Source organism: Danio rerio, chromosome 20, assembly GCF_049306965.1.
Source record: "Danio rerio strain Tuebingen ecotype United States chromosome 20, GRCz12tu, whole genome shotgun sequence".
NCBI classification, from domain to species: Eukaryota; Metazoa; Chordata; class Actinopteri; order Cypriniformes; family Danionidae; genus Danio; species Danio rerio.
In genome coordinates this window covers 30,036,289-30,057,872 of record NC_133195.1, presented here as the reverse complement: position 1 = coordinate 30,057,872, position 21,584 = coordinate 30,036,289, and the positions used below count along the sequence as shown (strand labels likewise).

The window sequence follows — 21,584 nt, the reverse complement described above, 5'->3', positions numbered from 1 at the left end:
TCCTTTTCTTAACAAGCGCTCTCTTTCCTGTCATCTTCGAGATGCTCTGGCAGCCTGCTTTTACCTGCCAAATTACTGCGAACAGGGGCAATTAAATTGTTCTCAGAACTAGTTTGCCACCCGAGGGAGTCGGGCTGTGGACCAACTCTGCCGCTTAATTAGCACAGGCAAGGAGCAATATAGAGTTTTATAGGTTAAAGAGGGACAAAATCAGCTCTTCTGAAAGAGTGTTTGCGCTTTGGGTCAAAAAACATAATAAGAAAGAGTTCTGGTTGTTTGGTCTAGACTCCAGTCATTTGCTTCTATACATAGCACAGAAGCATACAGAGTCTAGACACCTAACAGTTCAACTGCCGTTGTTCTAAAACTAAGCAACTAATATAGACACAGGTATCAAAGATTGTGGAATAAGAACTACACAGAGGCAGAAGCTAACTCTATAAATCCACATGTCAGAACAATGGTGCTACAACTAGACTTTTTGATGCATGTCTCTCTATAACTGTATATTAAATGAGCATTTGTGTAGCTCAAACAGTAAAGAAACAGCAAGGTCAAGGTATTGATTCCCTTCGAATGCAAGGACTGATAGAAAGTAGTTGCTTTGAAAAATTATCTTCCAAACATATAAATGTGCAAAAATATGAATATAAATATAATTCCAAAAACAACATGACATACATTTCAACCATATTTTAAGGCTTGCTATTGTTTTATGCACTTTCCATATTCATAAACAGGGTAACAGATGTAATATTCGAATGTTACATTTTTGGCATAAATGCTAATTTTGCTATTCAAACTGTGGTAAAAAGTGGTAGGAGGTCCATGCAAATGATTGGACAATAAGCTCAAATAAACATAAAAATAAATGTAAAAAAATAAATAATGCAATTATTAAAATAAAGATAAGACTAAAATAACATAACTGCTTTATTGATATCAGCAAAAAAAAATTTAGATTTTACACAATAAACTTATATTTACCTTTTAGCAGGCATTGTAAGTAGGTATTGTAACAGAAATATTTTATGGCACTGATTATATGATTTTAAAACAGCATAATACTGCAAATAACCATAAACACTTTAAAATACTTATCATTTTTAAGGTTATTTTGATTATTTATTTGTTAAAGGTGTTAAAAAGGTAAAAAATCTCCTTTTATATATACCATTAAATGTCCTATAAGGTAAATGCCCAATTATAAACTTTGACATCAGTGAGGAAGAGTGTTATTTGTGAGCTTGTAAATATATATTGCAATGGCAGAAAGGATTGTCATCTTCAAGCATTGCTCGATAAGTCAATCTGTCACAATATCTATTTTTGCTGGGCGATATATTGCACCCACATTAAATGCAATAAACTATATCATTGCCACTTTATAACTTATATGACTAATAAAAAAAACATCATAATTGTCACAACCACCAGCGATCTAATCCTTACAAATCGTTGATAAACTTGCAGATCTCATAGAACTACAAATATGCCTGTATATGGACTACAATATCCAGTCATGCAACACATACACACCTGCTCCAAGTCTCCACTGATTAGACTCACACAACTGAAGCTGCTAATGGACTGATTACTGGACTATTTATACAGCACACAAACACACAGAAGTATCTGGGTCTTGTTTAACTGTGCGTGACACTGAGACGCATTTTCCTTGCCTTCTGTGTTTTTGAACCTTGCTTTGTTTTGTTTGTCTGCCGCCAGCCTTTTTGTCAATTTGCCTGTTTATTTGACTATGACTCTGGATTGCCCGTATGTAACAGAGGCCAGCTAGTGTGTGCTGTGCAGGTAAACCTCACTCCTCTGACCTCTAAAGGTGCTCTAGTGACAGATGCGAGAGGCCAGGGTCTTTAGCCTCCTTGGTAGCGCAATCAACTCCCATGCGGAAGGTCACCGGATTGATACCAGCTCGGAACGGGTTGGGTGGTGTAGGACTGGTGGGTTTATTAGTATACATCTGTTTGCATTTGTCTTGACTGTTATTACATGACTGTTAGCTATGCTAATAAACCCTGCATTTGGATCTGCAACTCCCTGTTGTCAGCGTCCAATTCACTGTACATAGAATGTAACAATTAAGGTACACTGTTTTAAAGAACATTTTATTTTAAGAATATTTAGATGGTTGAAATTAAAACATGAAAAAATATCTTAGATGAAATAAGTAATAATATATAGTTGCTTGTTAAAGGTTTGCTGCATTTTTTATTTAAATGCTGGATTAACGGCTACATCTATATAGCTAAATAATGGTCCCTGTCTGTGAGTGTGTGCCATTTCACATTGTCACGTTTATATTACATTAAAAAATATTATTAAAAAAATGGATAGGGTGATTATGTTTTAGGTGTGATTTAAGGTCAGTTGTATAATTGTGTAGCCTTTTTTCATTGCCACTGTTCTGAAACGAATTCTAAATATTGGCTCGCTCATGTTAACAGGTTTTCCTTTTTCATTCGGCTTGAAGTCAAAATGTTACCACACCACAGCTGAAGACAGTGACTTTGAAACCAAGTTCATTGCAACATGTTTATCCTAACTGACTCTAGTTCCTAAACACGAATCAGAGGGTTTGCATCTTGCCTTCTTCAACTCCACTATCCGCTTATTCTCGCACTCTATCTGTGTGTGTGTGCACGCAGCATGCGTGGAGATGCTCCATAAGCCCTGACTTCCACAGTGCAGCACACTAAACTTAAAAAAACTAAGCTTGTTATATTATGTAGCCTAATCATCATCATCATCTTAAATTTCTTTATATAAAATAGTCAATATATCAAGCCTCCAAAATTAACCATACTCACTTTTATATATTGCACGATAAGTCAATACTATCTGACCATCAAGACAGGCCTATTGATATATTGATTATTGTGAAAGGTCTACCTTTTAGATTGTAAGATATAGGTCACTTGCATGAGGATGATCATTTTGGGGGGTCTGTGACATCTAAATAACTAAAAGCACTTCTCATAATTTAACAATTGCTTAGTATTTTGTAAACAGCTTTAAATATTTTTACATTTCTTTAAAAAACTAGAGTTTCACAAGACAATTTGACCAAGTGTATACTAACAAGAGTTTTCTAACTTGAAATAGTTACCATACTATTACGAAACCATAAACTGCATTATGCTGTAAGATTAGACAAACCACAGATTCTGGGGAAATCTGATCAAAATTTAACTTGGTGTGCCCAGTAATCAGCACCATATCCATTCAACTTTAATGATCAGACAACACTATTAAGCCCTACAAAGCCTCCATCTGAGCAACAGTAACAAGGAAATGTAAGAGTTGCTGCTCCCCAAAGTCCTTCAAGATGAGTATGCAGTTAACTAGGTTTGCCTAGATCTCAATGAGAGGCCATTCAAAGATTCATTATTCATAAGACTAGTACAGCGGTGATGACACAGCCTGCCCTAAACCACTGAGCTCAATGTACTATGCTAGTCAGCAAGCACCAAGAAGTTGTTGTGCGGTCAGCTTACTCCGGATACACATTTGGCAAAACAACAGCCAACAATGCTGGCACAGGTAAACAGTTTCCAACAAAGTGTCAGATAAAAGAAAGAGAACTAAGAATAAATGGTTAAGACAAGCTGGGATACAAAGATATGACTAATAAAACAGGATATGTGCAGTTTTAGGCTAGAAAGAGAAAAGTCAATCTTAGAAGAATCAATCATCTACTGTACCACCAGAAAATAAGATGATTTGGCTTGAGAGGTTTCTCTTTGTCAACTTTTTAAAATACATACATACATTTATATATATATATATATACATTTATATATATATATATATATATATATATATATATATATATATATATATATATATATATATATATATATATATATAATGCATCTGTTTAGCATGAAATGTATTCAGTAAAAAAGTTAAAATAGTGATGTTTTTGGTTGAATATACATTTTTTTAAAACTAGATGGGGAAACAATAAACAGCTAAAAATTGTCACCATAAAGTCACAAATGTGATCTCATGTACAACTGCTCTCCAAAATGCCACTGGTGAAATCCAGATCCAGTTATCCCATTATAAATTTGCAGATTATGTGTTTTGCATGAAGGCAAAGTTAAAATTGTCTTCAATTTAGCCATGTGAATTCCATTGTATCCCTGATGAAAGTGACTTGTGATAAAATAAGTCTTTGATGGTTTTAAAAAAAAGGAATTTCAAATAAAGTCACAGTTGAAATAATAAATTAATTAATAATAAAATCTAAGTTGTGAATATTAATTTTGTCTTATTTGCAATTCAAAATAAAGTCAAAGTTGCAATAAAAATCATGTGTAATTTGTGAAAAAAGATTTATTAAAGTGTTTTATATAAATTTAGATGTTAATGTGTGTCTTTATGTACAGTACAAACCATCTGCCTCCATGAAATTAACAACTAATGCACAGAACATATATGTAGCTGGACTAATGTCCACCCAGAGGATGCCTGACTAACATTTAAAAAACCAAGTTAGCTATTCAAGTTTTTTTTTTCAGCATCATAAAAATGTAACTAATGAACCAACAATAACACACCAAATTGTGAAACCACATTTTAAAAGCATGTAGCATAAGCTACATATTTGTTTACAACAGCTTTCTTCATTGTGAGGGGATTTGATGTAATGATGACTTTGCTGATAATGATGATGATGTTTTCAGATGGACAGTTAAAGAATCCTGTAGAGTTTAACCAATGAGATGGTGACTTCAACGTTTTTTCAATATTATGTGCTATTCAAGGCCATACTATTTTTGGTCATGTGTTCGTCAGAATATAGATCAAATGATCTGCCACAATCGAGATCACCATGCAATGAACTTACAATTTAATAACTAACAAACCTTACATAACTAACAATCCTTAGAAAAGGCCTGTGGTATTGCCCATGCCACAAATGGGTCATATTTTACCTGAGAAGGTAGACTGCTCGCTCTATGTCATTGAGATCTTCATCCACAGTGAGCTTGTCAATCTCTTCTGCAGTCTGCAAATGGTGGGAATAAGAGGATGAATCCAGGCCTTGCTATTGGCACTTGACAAAACACAGCACTTCAATAAAGAAGGAATCCAAAGACATTATCATAAAATGCTGAGCGTTTCTATAGCAAAGACGAAAAATGTGCAAAAGTAGTGTGTCTTAAATAAAGAATGGCCAGTAATTGGGCAAGATTCCATTACAGATGACTCAGCCAAATATGTGAGGAGGCTGCAGGGAGGCAGGATGCGAGGCATGAGGGACTGCGTGGGAAGATATAGTGTGGGGGACTGGAGCCATGTGTGGGTGCCTAGTCTGATACTTCAGGTCTCTCAGAACCACGATGCTTTTCTTTGGAAGCTCCCCATTAAAAAAAGATAAGGGACAGAAAACACCCGCCCCCTCTGGAGGCGTTGCATTATTCCCGCATACGTGATGCTGAGATGAGAGAGTATCCTTGCTTAACTTCACTGCGACCAGGTGCACGACTGCAAAGACGTACAACACGACAATACGTGAATGCCACCGTTTGACGTGAGGAATTGCGCGGTGGTAACGGGATTAGCGTTACGGTTTGAGGTGGAAATCCTCTATTCCGCAGTGGTGAGGCGCGAAAACGAGGAGGCGAAGTAGTGATGCGGACAGCTGACAGAAACTGCGTCACTCAGCAGACTGAAGTGGGCAACCCCCGTCCTTCCCCACGGATGCTAGAACAGCTACAACCTCAAATAAATATAATATGACGTGATAATGTAAAATGAATAGTCGTGACGCCCGGAACAAAATATGCAAAAATATTTTAGTATTTCTTTTTTAAAAATAACCTGCAGCGTCAAAAATGCATTTACTTCTATATACGAACATTTAATGGCACAATACCAATTTGATAAGCAACTTGGAAAATGTATGTAGGCATTTCTTGACAAGAAAATGGATTCATACATACCTTCAGGCTCCTGCGTATGGGTCTCTCGATGAAAGTAAGGTCCTGCAGGTCATCAATCTCTCCAAACAGACTGGACTGACTCGGCGTCATTTTCCTGACAAACATCTGTCCTAAGTGTTTTCGCCAATGTGCCAGACGCGGATGTCAAAGTGCTGTCATTATTGTGGCTCCTTGACAGATAATGACTGATGTGATGCCTTTGATGAAGAGAGGATGGTCCTCCCACGACAAACGCGTCCCACTGGTTGCAAAGCTTGATCTATCACTAATTTATTTGCGTGGTGTTCAGAATTGTTTGTGCAGTTTCCACACGCGCTTTCAGTTGCACACGCGCGTGCGCTGACGGCACATAGTAAGGGATTCCTGCGATTAAAGTGTTGCTAACTTTCCGAGAAAAAAAGATGGGATGTGCTGTTCGTTTTCCCACCGGAGCTGCTCGAGTGCTTGTGTGGCCAGCGCGTGCTGGTGGTCAAACATGAAATCCTTCCCCCGCTTGAAGACAAAATCATCCAGATATGGCTGTTGTCATATGAAGAACAGATCCCTGATGGGAAAAAATAAAACCGCGCTTACATGAATGTCTGGCGTCAAGTACATTTGCAGTTTAAGACGACCGCACATACCTGTTCACCTGCCTCGGTTGACGTTAGCTCGCTAATATTACGACAACAAAGTTGAAAAAAGGCCTGTCGAAAAAAAAAAAACTCCCTTCGAGAAAGCCGTGCGCATTCCTGCCTATTTAGTTCCCATCTCACGTAATCCTCTGTAAATGTAGCTCGACTGGCAAACGGATCATTTGATAAAAGCTACGTCTTTTATAACGTGGATGTGCTAGCAAGCAGGAATATTGGAACCACGCAAACGCACTGCACCAACTAAACTGGTTTCCATGGCGACAGCATGCCACAGCAGCTCGGAGCGGTTGGCACGTCAGAACGCGAGTCGAAGTTCGTCATCGAAATGGACTCGGAACAGGGCACAACTACTGGATTTGACAACTGATTACGTTTACTTACGGCATAATCTTCTAAATATGGCTAATTCCGGGTAAACCTAAGGCTTGGAATAAACAGCTAGGTGTGACGTTTTGCTCATTGTGCTAACTTGAACACCAGTGCTTACAACAGTAAGTTAATTCGGGCAAACACATTCAGTGCAGAATGACAAAGAATATCCAAAGTACCTTAGCCTAATACGCACATTTAAAGAGCTGTAGGAGTTGAGCTTTAACTGTAAAGCAAGTGTGGTCATTTTGAGCACAACTTTTTTTAAACACTAGTCCTGCAAAATAGCATTAATAATGCATTAAAGGTACCATGCTTAAAAAAGTAAACAATGCAGTAAATTCCCACACCTTTGATCAAGACGTTTTTAACATTTCCACACTCTTTTTAATTTAAGCTGCCACATGATAACTAAATGTGTTTGTCCTATTTTGATAAGGGACCCCTTCCTAAAATGTATAACCACACTGTAAAAAAAAAATTCTATGAACAATTTGTTATGACAGCATATGTTTTTAGTTCATTGTAACTTATTAAATTACGTTAATAATATTCTAACTTAATTTTATAAGTTATGCAAGCAGTTTTGGGTCAGTGGAGTTTTAAGTTCAATAGACCCGTGAGGTTATTTTGATTCAGCTTAACAATGTAAGGCAACCGGGATGTTTTTACAGTGCACCAAATAGAACCGAATGTCATCATACTTGTATTTGTTGTTTGCTTTCATCTAATTTTGATTATTTATTTGGATCATATTTATTTTTTATTTATTTTTGTAAATTTTATAACTGCTATAATTATTACTTCCATATAAAAAGTATTTGCTTAGAATTTACTAATGTATTTATTTATCTTGGTTTTAATAATTTTTATTTTACTAAATGCATCTTCATCATCATCATCATCATTATTATTATCATCATTATCATCATCAACATCATCATTATTATCATTATCATCATCATCATCTGCAGTTGCACTGAATTATATTTGCACTGCAGTAAATGCAGTAAATTATAAGGGAGTGAATTGGACTGCAACTGCAGTTAAACTACAGTAGACCTCATGTAAGCTTCTTCTTGTAGTTGTAATATTCCAGCTAAAAAGTAACACAGCATGTGGAATTTGTTAAGGATTTTAAATCAGATAAATACATTTTACAAATGACCTAAGCTTTCAGACAGTACGCTTATTTCAAACAGTCCTTCATTTAAACCTTCCCTGATCGACAGTACTTTTACGGCATGGATAAGAAAAGGGCTATTTTGCATTGATCTTTACATTGACAATCAATTTACATGCTTTGCACAGCTGAAGGATAAGTTTTCTCTCCCGCAGTCTAATTTATTTTACTATCTGCAGGTTAAAACTATGTAAAGGAAAATGTTTCACAATTTATAAATAAACCAGAAAGTCATATTATTCAGAATTGTCTATCCTCTAACCCTAATATTAGACATCTAGGCACCAACATGCACTAAGCACATCAAGACAGCTTGGGCCATGGATTTGAATAAAGAAGTGGCTGATGAGAAGCCCTGTCAAGAATAAAGAAAGGTTAGATAAATTCAAGAGATAAATTAATCCAATTTAAAGTGTTAACATCGCTTTTATTTCTCTAAAACTAGATTACGTAAAATATTTCTCTCTTTATCTCCTAAATGTGAAAGATGTGGTGGGGCAGAAATGGTATTTTGGTTTTGTCCTGCTCTTCATGAGTTTTGGCACAACATTTTAAATTTGTTTTCCAGTGCTTATGGACCCGATATCCACCCGACTACAATTTGTCAATTATTAAATATTCTAATATAATGGACATTTCTATTATATCCACCCGACTATTATATCCACCCGACTACAATTTGTCAATTATTAAATATTCTAATATAATGGACATTTCTATTAACCCAACAGCAAGCCCTGATGACTGACATGATTACAGCTAAAAAGATGATCTTACTTAATTGGAAATCTCCAAAGGCTCCATAAGAGATGGTTGAACGTGTTGCTTTATGTCATTCAAGTGGAACTACTACGCCTTGAAACTTTACAGAAAAAAATGCAATGTCAATTATTCTGTCCTATTTTTTCTTCTTTTTAATGGAATTGTGCTGTTTTTTGTTAAATATCTTATAATTGTTAAATAAAATAAAATATTACAAAAATAATACTGAAAATATTTTTTGTAATGATTAGACGTTTTTGCTACAAAAATAATTAAACTCAATATTGTTTATTGAGTATTTCTGTAAAACAGGCCTAATTGGGCTCTTCTAAATTATATACATTGGTGCAAGACCCAAGATATAAAGTGTCTTGTTAAAATCTTGTTATTTTTTATATAAAACAGACCTATTTATAAGCACACGTGAACACAAATACACGTGACAAAACCAAATGCTACTCAGACCTCTAGAGACCTTTAGTATCCTTGTTTATATGGCTCTTGGATAACAGGTCACATCAGGTCAGCTGGAAAGGTTTAGTCTCTGGGCTCTCAGAGAATCCATCCATGCAAGTTTCTCATATCACTGCCAGACTAGCAACGATCAACTGTATACTCATCTCGATCTCAACATGTGCTGTCTCAGATATCTGAATGTCTCTGAATATATCAAAGTAAATGCACAGTCATGATTTTCACACTACATCATGTCTGGGATTCTCCTCCTTCAACTGACACCCAGTTGCTCGAATTATTCATCCAACATTAATAAAAAAAACTGAAACGATCCATTCCAAAATATTATTTTGCTCTTGCTGTATAGTTACTCTAAAAGGTGTTTATGATATTGATATATAACCTTGAAAAGCAATTTAGATATGATTTTATCTGAACCGAATTGCTTAACTTGTATGGTTCTCCCAGGCTAATTTAGTCTTTTAAAATATTTTTGACGTTGCAAAGCCAATTTAGGTTAAACGTTTTCATTTAAAAATTAAGTGAATGCAATAAAACATGAAGAAACTTGATTATGGTAATGTTATGACATGGAATTATTTATAATTATGTGCACATTTATTTATTTGTTTGTTTAGAGCATACTATTTATATAGTATATAAACATTATATAAACACTAAAGAAAAGTTACATATTTCGACCAGAGGATGGTGCCAGTGTACCGATTTTATGCACTGGGGATCAGTAGTAGTCTGTGTGATTAATCCCACATTTTTACTATTATTTCAGCCTAAATGGGAAAAATAATTCTTATTGGTGTAAGTGGATGACTATATTGAAAGAAATAATTAATTAACTAAATTAATAAAACGTAATGAGATTACCAAATGGCATATTGTTTCAGGTGTGTAAAAGGAATGAAATATGGAGCCAGATCAGTCTCAAAAAATAATAATATACACAATTCGTGAATTCATGGAGAGTCATAAATATTTTTTGCCAAATTAATTGGATTTGCATATTTTTAAAATATGTATTGAACTTATGAATTGGATTTGCGCATTTATAAATCGTGTTTTGAACTTATGAATTGGATTTGTGTATTTACAAGTCGTGTTTACAATTTACGAAATGGATGTGTGTATTTACGAATTGTGCTTAAAACTTATGAATTGGAATTGCGTATTTACGAATCGTGTTTTAGACTTTATTAATTGGATTTGTTTATTTACGAGTCGTGTTTTAGAATTTATTAATTGGATTTGTGTATTTAGGAATCGTGTTTTAAATTTATGGATTGGATTTGTGTATTTACGAATTGTGTTTAGAATTTACGAATTGGATTTGTGTATTAACGAATCAATTTGCATATTTATGAATCAAGTTTAGAATATACAATCTGGATTTGTGTATTTAAGAATCATGTTTTGAACTTACAAATTGGATTTTGCAAATGTGAATTGTGCTGTGAATATACAATAATTTAATTTTGTAAATTTATTATTTTTGAGACTGATCTGGCTCCATATGAAAACGGTTAATCTAAATATTCTTTAGCTGAATCACATTAAAATATACGATAGTCTAGTTAAAATGAATTTCATATCTGCAGATACTGTATGATTGTGAACATTAATACTATACCGTCAGTTTTCAGTCAAACGTCAATCAGAAATATGATTCATTATCAACATCCTTTATTTTGGATTGCATTATTGCACTGTTTTCAAGCTGTAAACCTTCATTGCCACACTGCTGCATATAAAAAACAGTTGAGTCATTTAAAACAAGCGATATGAATATCCATCTGAGATGTTTATAGTGTCACAGATAGGTTTCCAGCACATGCAAGCGTTCAGAGACAGCTGTCTCAGAAAACAGGGTCACTCAAACGTTACACCATGGAATTGTATTAATGTATAGAGAAAGATGACATGCTGTAAATATGTAAACAATGCATATAGAAAGCAGTATAGAGGGCATCACATGACAACGCAAATTTTTACATCATAATGTATTATACTGGCAATAAACACATTTATATTGCTGTTTCTGCATATTTAACTACCGAGTTTTGATCAATTATGCAAGATTTGTACCTGCTGCAATTTACATAATATTTATGGAAATTCAGAATTAAAATAAAAATTTGCTCACCGTTTAGACCATCAAGTGGTTCCAAACCATTATAAGTTTCTTTATTCTGTGGAACAAAAAGAAGATGTTCAGAAGAATGTTACAACTTATTGACATTCATAGCAATAAATGTCAAAAGTTTCAAACATTTTTCAAAATATCTTCTTTTGTGCTCAACAGAAGAAACTTAAATTAAAGGTTAAGCAAATGACAGCAGAATTACATGTAAAAGATATTTGGGTCAACTGTCTTTTCAAGTGTTGGTAAACCGGGTTAGGAAAAAATGGTTTCCACAAACATACATAAGTCTAGCTGTCCCACATTTCCTGTTTCTTGGCTCACATGCAAAAAAAAAAAAAAAAAAGATCATGTTGCATCTAAACCAGACATGCTCTAATGAATCACATGCAGTGAAGGCAGATATATTTATAAGGGAATCAGTTTGTTTACTGTGTGATATGAAATCAAGACCTCTTACAGACTCCTCATAAAGCACACAGCAGCAATTGCTGTAGAGAGGAAGAAGCAGACACGCATGCAACACATTCAGCCTAACTGTTGATATCCTGCAGAAGGTAGGAGGTAGAGTAGGTGCAATTAATGACAGTATTGAAAATGTTATAGACCTTTTAAATTGAAGAAGAAAAAAAATATACCGCTCGAACCTGGTATTTTAATTCATCTCGAAGCAAATTTTGTGTTTGTGTGTATGTGATTGTTCAGAAATGGTATTCAAATTCATGAGCTGTTTTACTGTCACAGGTGCAAAATGGCAGCAGCCAGAGTGACAATGGCAGCATCAAGGACAACAAGCAGAGAGCTGGAGGACTACAGTGCTTATGCACATATGTCAGAAGAACAGCTGTTGCAGTTAGCTATTGAACGTAGCCTGGCTGAAACAAATTTATCTCCATGGCAAGATCGGCAAGTGCAGGCCCACACACAGCCAGCTGTCCCTAAAGGTGCACAAAGACCTCCAGCCAACCCTAATTCAGCCAACCCACCAAGGTGATTTTTCCCGGGCTTCTTATGCACAACCACATGACTTTGAATAAAATATTTTAAAACATATAATTATTATTAAATCTCTTGCAAAATCTATACTGTAAATAATGTGTTGTTCTGATTTCAGTGAAATTAAGAAAACAAAGATCGACAGAGATGTTCAAGATCATATTTTTAGTAAAGACAGTGACAAGGTAATTGCATGGACAAGACACAATGGACACCTGCGGGTCACAGTGCAAACTGTAAAGTGAGTAGCATTTAACCCAATTTGTGTATGCATGTGTACTTATTTATCCACATGTCCTTATTTATAGTGGAAAATTGTGACAATTGACTTTTTTACTTGGAAATTTTTCTCATCATTACTAGTTATGCTTGCTTAACATCAAGTGATTTGCATGTCTTGTGGTGGATATGTATAAGTATATAGTGTGACATAGTGTGACAGAAAAAAACTTTTGGTAAGTTTGGAAGTTTATGATATGTTCTCAATATGTACAACTCTATAAACAGTTTTTTATGATTGCAATTTCAATAAACAGGTTAATGAGTAACTACATATTAGTACTTACTACATACTACTTATTATGAGAGTATAATGGCAGTGAAGTGACACAACAGATCCTGTTAGGTCATGTGATGCTGACAACATGCAGAATGTGTGTTTGAATTTAATCCATATTACACATTCAAAAGGCACACACTATTCAAAATGAGTAGCTATTTAATGAAGACAGAAGCCAGATCAGTCTCAAAAATAATACATTTACAAAATAAAATTCATATATGCACAGCACAATTCACATTTACAAAATCCAGTATGTAAGTTTACAACACAATTCGTAAATACACAAATCCAATTCGTAAATTCTAAACTTGATTCGTAAATACACAAATCCAATTTGTAAATTCTAAACTTGATTCGTAAATGCACAAATCCAATTCGTAAATTCTAAATTTGATTCGTAAATACACAAATCCAATTCGTAAATTCTAAACACGATTCGTAAATACACAAATCCAATTTGTAAATTCTAAACGCGATTCGTAAATAGACAAATCCAATTTGTAAATTCTAAACGCGATTCGTAAATACACAAATCCAATTCGTAAATTCTTAATACGATTTGTAAATACACAAATCCAATTCATAAATTCTAAACTTGTTTCGTAAATGCACAAATCCAATTTGTAAATTCTAAACACGATTCGTAAATACACAAATCCAATTCGTAAATTCTAAACACGATTCGAAAATACACAAATCCAATTCGTAAATTCTCAACACGATTCGTAAATACACAAATCCAATTCGTAAATTCTAAACACGATTTGTAAATACACAAATCCAATTCTTAAATTCTAAACACGATACGTAAATACACAAATCCAATTCGTAAATTCTAAACTTGATTCGTAAATACACAAATCCAATTCGTAAATTCTAAACTTGATTCGTAAATGCACAAATCCAATTCGTAAATTCTAAATTTGATTCGTAAATACACAAATCCAATTCGTAAATTCTAAACACGATTCGTAAATACACAAATCCAATTTGTAAATTCTAAACGCGATTCGTAAATAGACAAATCCAATTTGTAAATTCTAAACGCGATTCGTAAATACACAAATCCAATTCGTAAATTCTAAATACGATTTGTAAATACACAAATCCAATTCATAAATTCTAAACTTGTTTCGTAAATGCACAAATCCAATTTGTAAATTCTAAACACGATTCGTAAATACACAAATCCAATTCGTAAATTCTAAACACGATTCGAAAATACACAAATCCAATTCGTAAATTCTCAACACGATTCGTGAATACACAAATCCAATTCATAAATTCTAAACACGATTCGTAAATACACAAATCCAATTCGTAAATTCTAAACACGATTTGTAAATACACAAATCCAATTCGTAAATTCTAAACACGATACGTAAATACACAAATAAAATTCGTAAATTCTAAATGCGATTTGTAAATACACAAATCCAATTCGTAAATTGTAAACACGATTCGTAAATACACAATTCCAAATAAGAAGTTCAAATCGCAATTCAAAAATATGCAAATCCAATTCATTTGGCAAAAATATTTAGGACTTTTACTCGTGAATTCACGAATTGTGTGTTGTATTTATAAATTGTGTTTTGAATTTACAAATTGGATTTTGTAAATGTGAATTGTGCTGTGCATCCATGAATTTATTTTGTAAATACATTATTTTTGAGACTTATCTGACTCCAAATGGCTTGAATAAAAAACAAATCACTCATAACTCATCTTTCATTCATTCATTTTCTTTTCGGCTAAGTCCCTTTATTGATCTGGGATCGCCACAGCGGAATGAATCACAAACTTATCCAGCATATGTTTTACGCAGCAGATGCCCTTCCAGCTGCAACCCATCTCTGGGAGAACCATACACACTCATTCGCACACATACATACATATGGACAATTTAGCCTACCCAATTCACCTGTACCACATGTCTTTGGACTGTTGGAGAAACCGGAGCACCCGGAAGAAACCAACGCGATTGCAGAGAGAACATGCAAACTCTACACAGAAACGCCAACTGACCCAGCCGAGGCTCGAACCAGCGACCTTCTTGCTGTGAGGCAACAACTACTGCATATTTTGAGTTAAAATCAAATAAAATGCTTAATCAAAATCCTCTGATATAAGTGCTATTCTTAAGATTGGTTTGCATATTTGTTCTTCTTTTCAGTGATTTGGACCCCTTTCTCTCAGCTATTTGGAAGGGAGATGCAAAGACTTTACAAGACCTCGTTCATAGCAAATCTAAATATCTCGAAGAGCCCAATAAAGATGGCTGGTTACCGCTTCATGAATGTGCCTGCAACGGCCATGTGGAGTGCCTTAAGGTTTTGCTCAAAGGTAAGAAATTAATCATTTGTGTCCAGCTCAGAGTCAAACACTCAAACCATCTCGTCTTTCCTCACAGCCAAACCAGATACAATCAACAAAAGAACACACAGAAATCAGACCCCGCTCATTCTGGCTGTGGGTCGCAAGCATGTTGCTTGTGTCGAGCACCTTTTGGAGCAAGGAGCTGATCCAAACATTGCGAATAACCAGTGGGAGACCCCATTGTACAAAGGTACAATAGTGACTATGTTTACAAGGACATCAGTAATCAAATTATTTGCTATAATCTGAGTAAGACAATAATATAATTAAGGTGTTAACGCTTGTTGTTTTTTGAATGTTCCCATCATGATCCAGTTTTACATGTTACTGTATAGCTCATAATTAAAGTCATTACGTCACCAGGCTATCCACATATCCTCCGGAATTTCATGTAATTTTGCGTGTTTCGTTTTTAATTTGTCGACTTTAGCTGCAGTTTGGCACTTTCACTTTCATTCAGAAACATTTCATGCATGCCCCCATTACAAACAAGATATAGTATGAGTATGAATTTTAGGAAGAGTGTTGTTTTAATGGAACTTTATATCGCAGGAAAAAAACCTCTGCATTTCGTGATGCAGGTGACAGTGATCCTTTACTAAAAATCCTACACGACAGTAATAGTTTGATTGCATTGTTTACATGTCTGTACTACACTTCAATAATGTGACTAAAACTGGCATACTCTACGTCTTAAATCAATTTCTGTTTAGTTCTGCTTTAGAGTATTGTCTTAATCGTATTAAAATTGGCTTATTATTGTCCATGTAAACATGCGCAAATGACCAGAAAGCGTTTGAAAATATGAATAATGATTTTCTTTTACAGCATGTGAGAAAGGTAATGAAGAGATAGTGGAACTTCTATTGAGATATGGAGCTACACCAACCAAAGCCTGCGTTCAAGGTTTAACTCCACTACATGAAGCAGTGAGGAACAAAATGTTGGAGAGTTGTAAGATGTTGATACACGCAGGGGCAAAGCTGTGGGCCCAAAATGTTTATGGGATTGACTCTTTGTTTACAGCTGCTCAGTGTAACGCTGTCGATGTGCTAAACTACCTTATACATAAAGGTACTATTTTTTTTTCATATGGCATGCCTAAGTGTAATTATCAACTCTAATCTAGCATCATTAACCCAGTTACCTGTTGTTTAGGAGGTAATATCAATTCCAAGGCTAATGATGATGCAACAGCCTTGTTTGAGGCCTCCAAGAATGGTCATGTTCAAGTTGTCAAGATCCTCCTGTCAAAAAGAGCCGATGCTAACAAAGCCAACAAATCTGGATTGCTTCCTATTCACATCGCATCAAAGAATGGCCATGAGAGGTTAGTGCAGTGAAATGTTTTCTACACTGTAAGAACCAACTGTCAACTTTAACAAATTAAATGAGTGTAGTTAAGTCAAAATTGACTGCAAGTTAATTCTACTCATTTGAAGAGTTGAAAGTAATATGTTAGTTAAATACTTCATTACTTCAACTTAAATGGCGTAAGTTCACAGTACTCATATAGATTAGTTTTTGAACTTAAATGGTGTACAGCAGTCGATTTCCTAAAATGGTTTGAGTTGCCTTAACTTGTTGGGTTTTACAGTACTCAGTTGGTTTGGGTTCTCTTAATTTATTGGGTTTTACTGTGCTCAAACTGCTTTATTTACTCAAATGTATTAAGTTCACAGTACTCATTAGGATTTTTTTTAAAGCTTAAATGGTTTGTTGCAATCTGTTTCCTCAAATAGTTTGAATTGCCTTAACTTTTTAGGTTTTACAGTGTAATTATTTTTAAATATTAGCGAATTAATTAGGAAATTACCCATGGAAAATATTATATATACGGGTTTGGCACAGCCCTCAATCAAGTTTGCTTTTTGGCCCTTTAAAGGCAAAAGTTTGGGCACCCCTGTTATAAACTTTTACAAATGAATTTCTTCTGTTGCACAAAAAGCAAGATATTCTGAAGAATGTTGGAGAAAAAGAGACGCAAAAATACGATGGAAGACGTCAATGGCTTTTTTTGATATTCCTTAGTGTACTTCACTTTTGTGACCTGTTTTTCAAGAGAAGAAAGAATACACAAACTGGTCTAAAACCAGTTTATGATGAGTGAATGATGGCCAAATTTTTATTATTGGGTAAATTATTCTTATAATCTGGTCAATCCCATCATTAAGTGGTCCATAGAGTACATTAGGGCCTGTTCAATTTTCCAGGAGTGCTGGTTCCAGAAGTAATTCTCCTAATGTCTTTTTAAGTGTGTGTGTGTTTGAGTTAAACAGTCAAGAAATAACCAATCTTTTAGATACCACCTACTTTTCATGTAGATATCCTTATTCAGAAGTTTTTTTAGTCTTTCTTCATAATCTCAAGGATCTGATTATTGCTGAAGAAATAAATATGTCTCTTTTTTTAAATGTTCTTCAGCATTGTCGCCATGTTAATTCCTAAAACCAGCACAACCAAAGTGAGACGCTCCGGCATCAGTCCCCTTCATTTCGCAGCTGAGCGTAACAGAGATGACGTTCTAGAAATACTGATTGAGGCTGGATATGATGTCAATGCCATGCTCTCAGACGACTGGTCAAAACTGCATGAGGATCGCCGCAGCACAGCTTTATACTCGGCTGTGGTGAACAGAAACATTGAGGCCGCCATTATGCTTTTAGAAGCTGGTGCTGACCCAAACCTGGACATATTCAACCCTCTGCTTGTGGCTGTGAGGAAAGGAAATATAGAAATGGTGACCCTGTTGGTGAAGTACGGTGCCAATGTTAATGCCATGCTGCCCACTCATCCCACCAGCTTCCCAGCAGCTCTGGTTTTCTGCATGAGGTACATTATGATGATGAAGTATCTTCTGGACAATGGCTGTGATGCACTGGCATGTTTTAAATGTCAGTATGGAAGTAATCCTCATCCCCCTTTAAAACCAAGATCAACTGGAAGAGAAACAATGTACTTATTAAATGAAGATCCATCAGACTACTGTGTACAGGTATATTTTTAAATAAAATGATAACACTGTGTTTAAAACTACACCATAACTATTTACACATACAGTGTGCTAATGTTCAGTAACGTACACTTAACTCAGATTTCATCATTCATCTTGATTTTTGTAACCATCTGTACAAAGTACTGTACTGAACAGATCAGACATACACTTTATATTGTTTTTGGACTGGTTACAATGTTGCTTGCTTGCAAAGAACAGCTTACTGAGAAAGAAAGGTGATAGAAACAGACAACAAGAAAAACACACTACTGAAGACACTTTCAAGTTGTTACAAAGTCGCATGAGTCTTTTCTCTGCTTAGATATTTTGAAAAACGAGAGAGTGAAAAACAGCCCGTCAATTCCACAGTAAAAAAATAGTAGTATGGAAATCTTTGGCTAACTATTTGGTTACCAATATTTTTCAAAGTAGCTGCTGTTTGTGTTTAACAGAAGAAAAAACTCATACAGATTTGTAACAAGTGGAGGATGAGAAAATGATGACGGAAAATATATTTGGTGGTAAATTATCCCTTTAAATTACTATTTATTTTAATAAAATAATAATAAGCTTTACACGAACACTATATTATCCCTTATTTTTATGGCATTTTTTACAAAGAATTTTAATATAACAAACATATAGAAAATATGGGTGAATTAGGACAGAAAATGTAATTTTTGATAAATTTTTCCTTTAAAAAATGAAAAACATTTGCTTTAACCTTAAATATCCATCCAATAAAATATGTATTGGATATATCCAATAAAATCAAATATATGCAGTAGTAAATATGCATTACACCTTTTATCTGCTCATTGTAATTGGAATAATGAGAGAATAACACACCTTGCCATGGAACAGCTGAGAAGCCGATTGTCCAATTACTTTTGAACCCTTAACAAGTGGGAGGCACATATGCAAACTGTTGTAATTCCTACAGCGTTCACCTTATTTGGATGTAAATAGCCTCAAATCAAAGCAGTTAAAGCACATCTTCATTTAATTTCAAATCCATTTGTGTTTTATACAGAGCCAAAAAAATTTTTAGAACTGTGTCAATGTCCAAATATTTATGGACCTAACTGTACAACTGTTATTTTGTACATTTCTTTTACAACAAAATGAAGTACTTTTTTTCTTTTTTTTTCACAGTTTTGTGAGATAATCTCTGCTCCCTCAGTCAGTGGTTTGGTTGGACCCATTATTGACACTTTACTTAACTACGTGGGTCACGTTAAACTCTGCTCTAGATTAACCGAACACCTAGACAACAACAAAGACTGGGCTCATGTAAAAGAAAAAGCAGGTGAGAACATTCTTTGTAATTCTTCTTCTATTCTTTTCATTTTCACACTGTAAAAAGTGTAATAATAAATAACAAGTTAGTCCGGTTTCAACTACACCATTTTTAGTATCTTAATATTTATGTAATATGGAAGTTGAGATGACTAGAAAAGTTCATTTGACTCAACTAAATAAATTAAGGCAGCGATAATGTTTTTGCAGAATTTGTCATATTACTGACAATATTGTCTAAATATTTTTTTTTTAATTAACGGAATTAAAAATAAAAACTGACGCTTCTCTGTTTCAGTTCTTCCATGCACATTGATGAATCTGTGCAGAATAAAGGTTCGCCAACAACTCGGAGTCCACAGACTGCAGCAAATCCACACTCTTCCTCTACCAGCAAGACTAAACAAGTTCTTGATTTATGAACGAGAATCATTTGAGGGAATCCTGTCATAAAATTCTGTGCCATTTTTCAATATTTACAAAACATGTTGTCTTGAATTCTTTTGGTACAGACATACAGTTAGTTATAACAAATTTAAACGATGAATTAAATGTTTAAAATCAAATTTGAAAATGAAACGTTTACTATTTTCAATTTGCATAGCTAATTATTTTAATTCATGCGTGTAAATGTAAATAACATATTAAATGTATATAGTATACATACTGTATAAAATGTCAAAAGAGGCACACAATTTGATATAAATCAAGTGCTGGCTATGTATTTTTACTTGCATAAACAAATGTACTGTACTTGCACTTTAAGATTTTTTGTAAATAATAATTGGATTCAACAATAATTAAAAATTTCGGGTATTAAAACTGCAATGAGCAAAAATTGTGTCACAACAATTTGATTTTGTAATAAATGTGATGGCATGGGTGTGTATTACAGTATATGTTTAGTCTATAGCACATTCATATGTTTGAGGTTATCAGTAAGACACTGAACACTATAATGTAAAGAAGTACTTTTGTAGTAAGTATAATAGGCTAACACTTATTTGCAACTAAATAGAAAGATGTAAAGCTTTTACACACGTTGGTCAAAATAGTTACTATTTTAATGGGCTCCTGATTAAATGACAGTTGTATCATTCTCATAATCATGAGTCCATTAAATGTTAACATGTTTTTGTATGTTAGCAAGAGTGTGGTGTGCGTTATGATGTTGATATGTTTCGTACGTATCTTTCAGTGTACATATGCAAAAATGTGCAATAAACTATTTTTAAACTATACTGACCCCATTTAAATGGATGACATTACATTTTGTTTATAATCTGTTAATTACCACAATGTATTTAGGCCATATATACATTTTAAAAAATCAATGTCACATATTTGATTTGACTGGTGTTAACATCAATATGTTAGTCTTTAAGTGACAGAACACCCTTAAATGAAAATGTATTCTTTTTTTACTATTAACTCAGTCTTGAGTTTTTCCAAACTTTTATGAGTTTCTTTCTTCTGTTGAATACATTAAAAGATATTTTGAAGAAAGAGAGGTTTCTGGTAACCTTTGTATAAAAAAACAAAACAAATCAGTGGTTACTGGTTTTTATTTAGTTTTGTAATTATTTGTTTTTGTGTTAAACAGTAGACAAAACTCAAACAGGTTAGTGACATGTAGAGGTTGAGTGATGACAAAATGATTCGTTTTGGGTAAATTATCTGAATTTTTTTTTGGGGGGGGCGGTGTTATCTGAAACGTCTTGCCCCCAACAAGACCCAGCCCGAAAGTCCCATGTTTTTAGGATTTGCATGTTTTTTTTGTTACTGGATGTGCAATATGATGCCACATTTCCTGTCTGATGC

General features: G+C 34.2%; 2 protein-coding genes across 22 annotated transcripts in view; one reads left to right on the top strand and one right to left on the bottom strand.

Moving 5' to 3' along the window:
* ppp4r4 (protein phosphatase 4, regulatory subunit 4) overlaps positions 1-21,584 on the bottom strand; it is an 82,779-nt gene that overhangs the window by 42,656 nt on the left and 18,539 nt on the right. For 4 of the 17 annotated variants that reach the window (XM_005160611.6, XM_021468636.3, XM_691244.10 and 1 more), the window contains exons 1-3: positions 6,596-6,854; positions 5,973-6,516; positions 4,962-5,035 (exon numbers count right to left, since the gene is read on the bottom strand). The exons of 9 other annotated variants lie outside the window; for them this stretch is intronic. In XM_005160611.6, the coding sequence (XP_005160668.1) occupies positions 4,962-5,035; positions 5,973-6,077 (179 nt within the window). In that variant the 5' untranslated portion in view covers positions 6,078-6,516; positions 6,596-6,854. Of the gene's footprint in view, positions 1-4,961; positions 5,036-5,972; positions 6,855-21,584 lie in introns of those variants that run through there. 4 more of the 17 variants (XM_073933295.1, XM_073933297.1, XM_073933296.1 and 1 more) reach the window with 2 other exon arrangements.
* asb2a.2 (ankyrin repeat and SOCS box containing 2a, tandem duplicate 2) lies at positions 5,472-21,000 on the top strand. Of its 5 annotated transcripts, none has more exons than XM_073933311.1 (10): positions 5,472-7,049; positions 12,277-12,522; positions 12,647-12,769; positions 15,267-15,436; positions 15,504-15,659; positions 16,298-16,543; positions 16,628-16,799; positions 17,894-18,464; positions 19,620-19,773; positions 20,062-21,000. In XM_073933311.1, the coding sequence occupies exons 2-10, from the start codon at positions 12,284-12,286 to the stop codon at positions 20,214-20,216; spliced, it is 1,986 nt and encodes a 661-aa protein (XP_073789412.1). In that variant the 5' UTR covers positions 5,472-7,049; positions 12,277-12,283; the 3' UTR covers positions 20,217-21,000. The 5 variants fall into 5 exon arrangements, with proteins under 5 accessions (XP_073789412.1, XP_005160665.1, XP_073789414.1 ...); XM_005160608.6 differs by having other exon boundaries at positions 5,496-7,098; XM_073933313.1 differs by having other exon boundaries at positions 6,855-7,098; positions 12,647-15,151.